Source organism: Epinephelus moara, chromosome 16, assembly GCF_006386435.1.
Source record: "Epinephelus moara isolate mb chromosome 16, YSFRI_EMoa_1.0, whole genome shotgun sequence".
Lineage (NCBI taxonomy): Eukaryota > Metazoa > Chordata > Actinopteri > Perciformes > Serranidae > Epinephelus > Epinephelus moara.
The window spans coordinates 11371505-11383230 of NC_065521.1; the positions used below are offsets into that span (position 1 = coordinate 11371505).

At 43.9% G+C, this 11726-nt stretch overlaps 1 protein-coding gene across 3 annotated transcripts in view; it reads right to left on the reverse strand.

Annotated features, from left to right (window-relative positions):
• Positions 1–11457, reverse strand: part of brpf3b (bromodomain and PHD finger containing, 3b) — an 18875-nt gene extending 7418 nt beyond the window's left edge. The window contains exons 1-10 of one of the 3 annotated variants that reach the window (XM_050063855.1): positions 11108–11457; positions 8454–10015; positions 8091–8247; positions 5037–5168; positions 4585–4713; positions 3703–4015; positions 3141–3431; positions 1856–2443; positions 540–621; positions 364–452 (exon numbers count right to left, since the gene is read on the reverse strand). In XM_050063855.1, the coding sequence (XP_049919812.1) occupies positions 364–452; positions 540–621; positions 1856–2443; positions 3141–3431; positions 3703–4015; positions 4585–4713; positions 5037–5168; positions 8091–8247; positions 8454–9991 (3319 nt within the window). In that variant the 5' untranslated portion in view covers positions 9992–10015; positions 11108–11457. Of the gene's footprint in view, positions 1–363; positions 453–539; positions 622–1855; positions 2447–3140; positions 3432–3702; positions 4016–4584; positions 4714–5036; positions 5169–8090; positions 8248–8453; positions 10016–11107 lie in introns of all 3 variants that reach the window. The other 2 variants (XM_050063854.1, XM_050063853.1) reach the window with 2 other exon arrangements.
• Positions 11458–11726: the final 269 nt, after the last annotated feature.

Sequence of the window (11726 nt, forward strand, 5' to 3'; positions counted from 1 at the left end):
ACACACATATATATATATATATATATACGTGTGTGTGTATATATATATATACATACATACATACACACACACACACACACACATATATATATATATATATATATATACATACACACACACACACACACACACACACACATATATACATATATACATACATATACACATATATATATATATATATATATAAAATATATATTCCCCATGAGATGAGAGTGGTTTATTTTGTAACGCAAAATTTCTTATGCTTAAGGGCACATTTGTGAGCAAGAACGAGGGAAAAGAGGATGACATGCAATGGTATACAGCAGAAAAAATGCTGTTTAAATTAACAAAACAAAACAAGCACAAGTTAAAACATACCAGTGTAATCTGAGTCTCCGTTGACTATCTCCAGAAAGGGAACTTTGGAAAGAGCTGGTTTCCCGAGGCTTCGTTTGGGTGTTGAGCTGCTGTGACACAGCACATTACACTGTCAATGTATTGTCAAGTATTGCTGTAGCCAAACAACTGCTGACAACACATACACCATGTCTTACATTTCTTTGTGCAGGACTGGACAAGGGCTGTACTCAGAGTCGGACCCGCCGTCTTTGTGCTTGTTGAAGCCGTTGGTCAGTCCTAAAAAGCAAATGAGAGAAATCTCAGGACTACTTCAGAATACCAGGAGGAGAGGGGACATCTAAGCACCGATATCCTCAGTCTCATCAACAACCCAATACTGTGTTACGACAACAATCAGGGGAAAAAAGTACAGCACACACTCATCACAGATAAGGGGGGTGTAAGGGTGGTTTAAGGGCAGAGGGAACTGGTTGGTTTTGTTGATTAGGTAGACTGAGGTATCTTATTCGGTTGTCCTTTATGTACTCAAAAATAATTTCAACATGTCGTTTCATATTATTAACGGGTAAAAAACACCAGAAATTTTAGATATGCTCCTTTTCCTCTCTGCTGCTGGAGAGGCATATCTATGTTTGATTGACAGCAGTAGGCAGGTGGAGCTCCATAGGTAACTGTTAAGGGAAGAAAAAGTAAACTAACGGTGTGTTGTTAGCACTGGTATTAAATACTAAAGGACCACATCAGTGTCTGAATTGACATTTGCAGGCAAATTTATAGCTGCTGCTTAATGTGCTGCAGCTGACCAGCTAATTAGCTAGCTACCTAGCTTGATAACTGACAGCAGCAGTGCACATTTCACTGGTCGATGTTTGTAAGCTCGCTTGCTCAATAAGCGGAGGCGAAGGGCAAGACTCATGTTCATGTTTGCAAGTTAGCTAGATAAAAAGGAGAATTTAGCAGGAAATTTAATGTGAGTTGTTGTAGCAGATGTTTAGAAACGTCCTGAAGATTTTGACTTCACACCTGCTCCTGAGTAGGCATAAGATCAATTCTTAGTGAGAAGAAGCCTAAATTGTACAACTGCCGCAACTATAAAATCTAACTATTAGCATTAGCCCTGCTGGTGCAACCAGCCCCAGATGTGATAGCAGATTATAAAAATTGATATAGACAACTTGAAGTTGGCCCTTTTGTCTCTTAGAGAAGAGGGATGGAGTCTGTTCTGAAAGCAAGAATGTAACAACATTTAACATTATTAAGAGGAAAAATGTAACTTCTGCAACTGCACTGGAATAATTCTTACATCTCTTCACACTGCTGTCTGATATTGTCATTATATGGGACGGGTTAACTGGTAGCTAATAAAAAAAAAAGTAAAGTCAGCACATTCTAACAAGCATCCGATATGATCATTTCCCCACTGTCTTCAGTGCCATGAAGAGTCAGTTCTAACACACAACCTGAGTGGAGGATCTGACACTGTTGTCAGTAACTGAGCAAAGCTTCTTACCACTTTCCAGTGTATGATTTGGTGTCTTCTCCAGCTCACTATCTGAGCATATGTCTTGACTGGGGGTGCATTGTTCATTAAGGGTGGGTGGTCCAGGGCTTTTCTGTGGGGTCTTGGAGGGAGTGGACAAAGGTGTGGAGGATGGGGTACTAGCTGTGGAGTTGGGTGCTGATGGGGCGTTGTCCTGCTGCCCCTTTCCGTTCAGCAAAGGATTTTCTCTCTCTCTGAACAGCTTAGCTCCATTTTTTGCCTTTTTGAACAATACAGAGGTTCGTCGTCCAACTCCCCCTGTGGTTGGCCGGGGGGGTGCGCTGAGCTCCAGCAGGCCGTTGGATACTGCTTGTCCTTCACTGTGCAAAATGGGAGGCGGCGATGCCGGCCGCTCCTGTGCTTTAGTGCAATTCATGTTCTCTGTGGTGCTGTCTGAGAGGTCTCCGTCCATCTTAAGCCGTTTGCAGGGCCAGCTGGGGGATTGGGGCTCCCGTGTGATTGGCCGCAGGGTGGGAGGATCCAGAGGTGTGTCCCCATGTCGTGGAGGTGGAGCCGGCCCTGTGGGTTCCAGTGTTGGGGGCGAAGTAGATTTGAGGTCTTCTGGAAGATAAGGAAAAAAAAATTAATTCAATTTCACTCAGCGTTTAAATTTAAATGACTGTCCATTTAGTATGTCGTGTGATGTGGTGGTGTAGTATTCACACTGGAAAATGGTGTCACTTCATAATGGTTTACATTTCATTCTAACAGTCTAACCACAGCCCAAAGGGAGGTGAGGTATTCTGTAGGTATGGAGGACCTTATCAAGACGAGTGAATTAATAACTTTGCTCTCACAACTGTACACCAGCAACATGGTAACATGGCAGTATTTTATGACTCAACTGACACAAATCACAGGTGTTCTGCTGCACTCCTCTACGGTGGCAAGAGACTGTTTGACTGGACTAGCCTGTAGTCAGAAGTGGGATGACATGGCATGACTGTACGTGGCCAATGGAGAGTGGTGAGTCCATGAGAGTGATGTATAGAAGAGGTGCAGACATAGAGTGCACTGGGAGAGAGGAGTTGTGAGGCAGCCATGGCTAACGAGACTCTGTGGGCCCCTACTTACTAGACTGGAGACAGTGGGGTGGTTGGGGTTGGTGCGTGGGGGGGACCCTGGCTCAATTACCTGAGGACAATGTTCCGTTAGCTCATGTTTACAACTGGTCTCATTGAAAAAAAGAGGCTTTTAAAGGTTCATGCATTGGCAATTTCATACTGTTGAAACATCAGTGCTCTTTATCACCCACCCTTGTCTGATGACAAAAGGCCATTATCTGCCTTGGCGTCTTTGTCGTCATCTTCCTCATCATCATCGTCCTCGTCGTCTTCCTTCAGATGTCCATTGTGAAGGCTGTGGCGGGGGTGTTGGCCCTGCCTGTAGCGGATGTTGTTGATCTCACGACGAAGCAGGCGGATGCGTCGAGTCCGGGCGCCACTGCATCGCATGGAGCTGACAAAGTCCAGCTTTTCTAACAGCTCCTTCAGCTGTTCCTCCACTGTCATATGAAGCCGGTTGTCTGGATCCAGCACGCTGTCAACTGGACACAACGGGAGAGAGTTAAGCTAACAGTGAAGCCAGCATGCATGTCTCATGAAGGTACAACAAACATTTCGATCCCATTCAATCAACTTTGAATGTGTGTTGATGTATTACTATCAACTTAAATAAATGTTCCTTAATTGTATTGGATCATGAACCACGCATCTAAATAAGTATCAAATCATATGAGAGGGATACATACAGACCCCTATCTAAGGTTCAAAATATGTGCGTGTTCACATTTTCTGTCAAGTGACAATGTGACTTACCATCCTCCCAGGTGCAGCTGTAGAAGTCTTGTTTCTGCGGTGATTCTGAGAGGTGCATGCCGGTGGTCAGGTCCAGGCCGGTGTTGGTGGCTTGCCGTTGGGCATGGCGCAGTATTGCTCCACCTAAGTCTCGCAGACGCAGCGCTACCCTGTGGAAGACTGTGTCCTTGCTGTTGTAGAGGAGGCAGTTGGACACCATCAGGTTAAAGTCGGCCTCCAGGTCAGCCACTGAGCTGTAGGCATGACTCTCCAGCTTAGAGCGCATGGTGGAAAAGTCCATGGGCTGGCTGATGAACTCCAGGTAGTCTGGGACCTGAGGACATAACAACACTCCTAGGGTTAATGAGGAGAATGGTCACATGTGTGCAGATAAAATACAAACTAATGTTAAAAAAAAACCTGGAGAGGTGGAAAAGGAGGAGGTGCTATTTTGGGCACCCTGGTTCCAGTGGTAAATGTCAGAGCACTTTGACAGCTTTGATGGGCACAAATATCTCCCAGTTAAATCATCAATACAAAAGACTAAGAACTATGTTCTTGGATAAAAGGTCAAAGGCGGCAGGAGGGGTAACTGTAGTATTTAAAGTTGTCTGCCATGCCACAATTATAGACAAAACTGGATTTTTCAGAACACAAGCTGAGATAACTGAAACTGGCGATAGGAACATCAACATTTAATGTCTTAATTGTTCATTATCTGAGAGAGTCCAGAGTTTCTCTGTCAAGTACCACTGGGAATTTAATTTGCAATATTTGAAATGGGAATACTTAATGGGGAAAACCACTTCTGGAACCGACAGGCGCTCCCATTTAACAACTCTATATAACATGTGAATACACCTTGTCTCTGGCGACTGGTGTCATAACAGTAAAATGTCTGACCTCCTTGATGTTGACTGGCTGTGCAAAGATCTGAGCTGTGTCCTTCTCCTGTAGTTGGTCCAGAGTGGAGCGGAGCAGCGCCAACATTGGAGTCAACTGCAGCTCCAGAGCTGCCTGGTGAACTTTGACCTGCAGTTGTCAAAGGATATACATGTGATGTAAAGTTTTTACACAATGCCCAAACGCTAAAGAGAGAATAGGCGATACTTGTGAGGGGCTGTGCAATGTTAACAACCAAGCCAGTAGTTTTTTTTGTAGCTCAACCCATTCATAGCAGCCACCTGTTGTTTGTTTTGCTTCTCAGTTGTACTGAGGGGATAGCGTCACATGAAAAGGAGATCAATGTTTACTCTGTATAGGACAGGCAAAGATGTGTGACCATGCAAACATCTCAGAACTTCAGACTACATGGGTGAGCACCTTAAAACTTTAAATATATCCGCGTATTTTACCTGTTCACGTTTGAGTTTCTCCCTCTTCCGGATGAGCTCCACCAACAGCCTGGCCTTTTCAAGATCGTGGCGCAGTTTCTGCCAATATCTCAGTGCTTCTCTTGCAGCAGAAACCTTCTCATCCACCTCAGGCTACAAAGGACAATAAGTTTTATTGAGCTACATTATACAAACACTGTATCAGAGATCTGTATCTAAGAGCCCTGACACACCAAGCTGCAGTCAGCTATTTTTTTGGCCGTCAGTGAATGTCTGCTGCCCTAGTTTTGTGGTGAGTCCCACACCGTTGACACTATTTGGCCTTGGTCTGATTTTTTTGGGAGATTCAGCAGTTTTCCTTTTTAAAACATGAATGCAGACTACTGCCACCTTCTGGTATGCAGAGTTATTTCCTTTCATGCAGGCGCAGAATGTATGTGCTAGTTGGCTATTTGCTGTAACCTTTGTGGTGTGTTCAAATGCAACTTTTTGGCAGAGACACAGGCGATGTGAGGCAACGCAACAGTTGGTCCTTGTTGCCACTAGTTCTTTGATGTCAGTTTGGTGTGTCTGGGCCCTGACACAATCAGTGAATTTTAGAAATTGTTTGGTAGAACAGTGGCTACATAAATACATTAAATACCAACAAATGTTATCATTTATCATCAGTAGGGGTGGGGAAAAACTCAATACAGCATAGTACTGCGATATTTTGCTTGGCTATATTGTATCGATACACGCATGCCAAGTATCGATCTTTTATTTTATACATCATTAATTTTTGTCGATACACATTTTAATACAATGTTTGGTACTAGAATAATACAATCAAGTGCTTTCTCGGTCCACTAAATGGTGCAGATATTTTTTTTTCGTAGTGAGGTCAGCAGAGGTCTCAGTCAGTAGCATTTGGCAGGAGTTCATTAAAACGAAGATGGAAGCAGCGGAAAATGAAATCAGAAACATGCTGTCCGTGTTTAAATCAAAGGTCTGGACTTATTTTGCATTTTTTAAACATGGAGGCAGAGGAGGACTTGGATATGGCACATGCACTTTGCAAGCAGAGTCATACGAGAATAAAATACTCCCGGAATACTACGAACATGAGGGCTCACCTCACACACTACCATCCAGAGATAGTGTTAGGTGCTGACAGCCAAGTTATCCCTGAACCCGCCTGGCTGAAAAATCAACCAACACTGGAAACACTTAGCTCAACAAAACTACCACCCAACTCTGAGAGAGCTAGGAAAATAACACAGCCCATCACCTACTTCATGTGCAAAGATCTGCGTCCATACACCATTGTTGAAAACGAAGGCTTTTGTTACATGCTAAAAACACTGGAACCCAGTTATGTGACTCCTTTATATTTTTTCACCAACACAGCCGTACCCAAGCTCTACAGAGTAAGTGAAGCATTAAGTTGAAGAATCTTTGAGTACAGCAGGAAGGGTGGCATTAAAGGATAACTTCGGTATTTTTCAACCTGGGCCCTATTTCCCCATGTGTATGTGTGCGTATGATTCATAGGTACAACTCGTTCTGAAATTGGTTCAGTATAGAGGGAGGCGGATGCAGCTGCCAGCCGCGAAATTAGCTAAAACGGTAATAGGGGCAAATGTGTCCCGTATAAGTTTGCGCATTAAAAGTGCTTTTTTTCGCCACTGACCGGTTCAGATCGCCAGTGCTATCTCTGTAGATAGCATACTAAGCGTTTCCCTTATCCTTCACTTCCTCTGGGCTGTGACGTCATCTCGCGAGAGCTTTGCTTGTTGCTGGAAGAAAACAGAGGAGCCATGCTGAGCGCCGCTCAGAGTGGCGCTGGAGTACAATTTAGAGTTTTACTGCATCGATTGAAAACAATGGTTTGTGTATGTGCTTATCCGAATTGCAAGAACAGGATGTCGCGCAACACCCCGTACAGCTTTCATAGGCTGCCTTTGTTGGATGGCGAGATGCTTAAGTTGTGGCTAGTTGTGCTACAAATGGATGCTAACACATCTGCAGTGCTCACTTCTCCCAAGATGACTACTGCCAGCCGAAGAAGAGAAGACATCAAATCCCGAAACACCTCTTCCTCAAGAAAACGGCTGTCCCACGAGTAGAGAGAGCTACAGCCCAGAAGAAGTGAAGGGTAAGGGAAACGCTAAGTATGCTATCTACAAAGATAGCACTGGCGATCTGAACCGGTCAGTGGCGAAAAAAAGCACTTTTAATGCGCAAACTTATAAGGGATGCATTTGCCCCCGTTACCGTTTTAGCTCGTTTCGCGGCTCCCGGTTGCATCCGCCTCCTTCAATACTGAACCAACTTTAAAACGAGTTGTACCTATGAATCATACGCACACATACACATGGGGAAATAGGGCCCAGGTTGGAAAATACCAAAGTTATCCTTTAACTTGTGATACTTGGTCTTCAAGGTCAGTGGATTCATATGTGACTATAACAGCACATTATCTCACAGAGAACTGGTGACTGCTCTCTCACATTCTCCAAACTAGAGCAGTACATGAATATCATACCGGAGCAAACACTGCAGACCTCCTGCAAATGCAGCCCAAGAATGGGGGATTGTGGCTGTAACAGACAACACTTCTGACATGGGTGTTGCCATTCAGTTAGCAGGATGCCTGCATGTGAAGTGTATCACTCACACACTTAATCTGGCCTCACAGAGGGCGTTAAATCTACCAGCAGTTCAGATTGTCAGGTGTATGCAGCATTTCAGACACTGTTTTATTACAGTGTTGGTCAGTCTGTCTGCTTTGCATCACATTTTGCTGCAATAACGATGATTAAAGTCAGAGGAACAGACTGAAAACTGTATCTAATGAGGTAAAACTGATAAGATAAGTTTTTCTTTGGGGAAATAATTTGCAGTTGGAAAAAAAAGGTAATAATTCGCAATATATCTCAATACATTTTATCACAATACTCAGCATATCTCAATATCGCAATAATATCATATTGTGATCTACGCATCGTCATGATATCGTATTGTGAGCCCTCTGGCAATTCCCACCCCTAATCATGAGAGTACACAGGCTGTAGTACTGCTTCCTACCCTGACCTGTTCGGTATTCCTTTGGGACTGGACACTAGAGTGCAAACGTCGGACCAGTGCCACACCATTCCTTGACTGGCGCTTCAGTAGCCAGTAGTTATGCAGCCTCTGCATGAACTGGTTTTTCCTCTGTAAGAGGACTCCTTTACAGATGATATTCAGCCTGTAGGATGGAGATAGATGCAGGTTGGTCTTACTGTCAACATAACTGACATAAGTTAAGGCTTCTCTAATAGAAACAATTCTTTCTTGCAACTGTACACTTATTTAGAAATTTAGCAAACCCAAAAATCTAAAAACTGGTGTTTAATTGTGTTGAACAACAGACACACAGCATTTTATTGTATTCAAACCAAAAGAAAAATTTACCTGCTTGTGGGTATCTGAGGCACTGTCATTTGTGGTGAAGCAGTGTGTTGTGCTGTTGACTCTGTGCTCTTCTTCCCTTTCTTTTTATCCATCTTGGCATCATCTTCACCCTTCCTGCCTTTCTTCGGTGTTGTAGGGCCCTCTGTGTAGGCACTCCGTCCTCTACTAGCCCTCCCTCTACTGCCCACCACTCTTCCTTCATTCTCCTCATCTGAGGCGGCCTCTTGTCCTGGTGGTGAATGGGCCTCACAGAATGCTGTCTTCTTAACAGAGAATGTGGTCCCATTAACATTTGTCTCTCGCACAGGATCAATCTTCATAAACAGGCCAGCACGCTGAGCACATGTGACATGAAATGCAGTGTAACAGTTAGCCTTGTGGCACTGAATTGATGCACCACGGCCCTTCTGCTTGCATAGGTAGCAGGTCAGTTTCCATCGTGCTGTGGGGATGTTATTGACCCCTTCCACTGGTTCCAGAAACACTGTGTTAGCAAAACAGACTTCAGGGATCCAGATGGCGCAGACCACATGTGCCCAGCGGCCGTCACTTGTTTGCTTGAAGGCGCCGCCACGGTTCGGACATAGAACACAGTCAACAGGTTTCTGAGGGGACTGGAGGCAACAGCGGCACAGCCACTGGCCTTCGGGGATGTAGGGCACGCCGTAACACTCCTGATGCACAGCCAGGTTGCAGGAGTCGCAGAAGAGGATGACGTTGCTGTTGAGGCACTCATCATCCAGGCACACGCAGCAGAAGGCATCATCGTCAATAGCACTCTGAGAGGGTGCCCGGCTGCGGGCTTCTCGGTATGCCTCCTCCTCTAGCCGGTCAAACAGCAGCTCAAAGGTGTCTGGTGTGACAGCTGTGTAACCTTCCGATGTTCTGCCAGCATTGACCATCTCCAGCCAGGCAGTGTCTTCCTCGTCCATGTCATATTCTGCCTCAGTTTCATGATCCTCAGCTACGCGTTCAATGTAACGGTAATATGCTGTAGGCAGAGGAGGTGCCTCAACTGGCGTGAAGGTTTCCAGCACATGAAACTTAGGTTCAGGGAGGGTCATGTGGTGATGGTGTGATGCGTTAGACTTTTCAGGTGTTTGTGGATGAGAATTGGGGCAGTGGTTCTTGGAAGGTGGAGGGGACTTGACAGGAGGACATTTGGAATCTTTCCTGCGGCCCCGGGGTGTGACAGGCTTGCGGACTGTTTGGGCACTGCTGGTGGGAGATGATGACTGCTCACTGTTCTCTTTGTTGCTGTTACACTCACTAATGTCCTGAGCCATCATCTCATCTTCAGTAATGACCTCCAAGGGCTCCAGAATAGAAATGCGGTGAAGTCTACCTTCCAGTTCCACCTCTACCACCTTCTGGGCCTGGGAGTAAGTCAGGGTTTCTCTACTTGGAGATGCTTTGAGGCTGTAAGGGGATGGTGATCGCTGGCGGGCAGCCCCACGCCCCCCAGCTGTCCCATTGGACTTCTTGACATCAGCTCCACCTCCTATGGCCACCTGGCCTTTTCGACGTGGCTTCCTCATGGGCCACCAATCACACTTAAGCTCCTGTTGATTTATAAGGAAATAAAATTGAATGAAAAATGGTGTAGTCAGACTGTAAATAATAATCAACATGAGAAAACATATGTCTGTTTTCTGTACAAGAATCAACACTTATTTTTCTTATTTTGATGTTATTGTTTGCTTGTTTATCTTCATTGTATAGTAATCTCATATTCTTATCTAGCTAGATTTACCCAGCAGCTTTATTTCCCCTTATGATTATTATGTATTAACAGGACTGAGCTAAATATTATACCATTGTTATAACAAAGCCATAAATTAAGGGCCTAAATAAGCTTAACATGCTTTGAACGTCTTGACAAATTAAGTTATTTAAAGCAGCTCTGTCATGCCGTGCATTTTACAGCACAGTGTTATTAGGCAGAGCAGTGGTCACTATCACCTGCAGTGTAAACATTCCATCACACACTTTAACTCGTAAAACCCTTACTCAATCCAGATAACTAAATCCATACATCTACATATTGACAAGTGGCCAGCTGTCAAGCTAAAGATCACTCTTCACAGTCAAAAGACACACAGCTAGTAAAGAAAAATGAGCTGTAGATTATTCTGGACTTTATCTCATAAACTGTTGGCAACTACTAGCGCTAGCCACAACACAACAAGTACATCCAATCCGCTTTCAGGAAAGTTTGACTGATCCACCCCACAGCCAATCAGCTTTGAGAATATCACGGTCTCAACAGATCAGTGTCCTTATTTCGAGAGTAAAATGTCAGCCATATTTACAGTTTTAAAACATTATTAAAAACTCCAATTCGAATTAAATAACAATTTCACATGTGAAATGCTGAAGCACTGCTTCGTCTTGTCAAATGGGGATGAGAAAGGCACAGCACTGTGACAGTATTACGGTGCTCTGTCATAAAAGTACAGAGAAGTAGTTCCAGATATCAGCTAGCTAACCTGCTAACTTTAAAATATGGGCAGTACTAACGTTAGCTGCCTTTTTACATTTTAACGTTGACAAGGCGCGGATTAAGTTGTACGGTTGCCATCTTACAAGGAATTAAAAGTTCTGAGCCACTTTATAATAACGAAACAGTAGGTAGCAAACTTGAGCCATCTTACCTATTATGGCAACTGACTGACACAGGTAGCTCGATAGCCGGCGGTCTGTAGCCGCTTCTACAGTAATGGTTGCCTAGCCAGCCGCCTTACTTGCTGTACTCCCGAAGCCAGTAGCTACCGTTAGCCAGCTACAGTTTGCTGGCACAGCCGGTATATTTCGCTATTTAATACCGCTTCCGTTTCTTCACAACACGGTGTTTGGAAGGCAAGGACTGAATCATAAAGGCCTACTTAAAACCCGAGTGGTATATTTGCATTGATAATCTGAGAAACAGTTTACTGTCGACTCAATTTTGTGAGAAGGAGAAATACTAGCCTCCTTCGGCTAGCTGGCTAGCTATTTGGAGCCCTGAGTATGTGCTAAATCGATATTAGCCAAAGTAAAAACACAGGACTTCCGGGTATATGTTTCAAAATAAAGTCCTTATTGGCGCATACTGCTCAGTGTGTGATAATTTATATAACTCAAAATAGATATAATTTCCCCCCCAATCTTTATTGAATACATTCAATACATGGAATAATTACATTACAGATTTCATTCTAGAAGTTGTAGAAAATTTATTTCATGATATAAATATAAATACTATGCAAACATAAATTAAATTGCACAACAAAT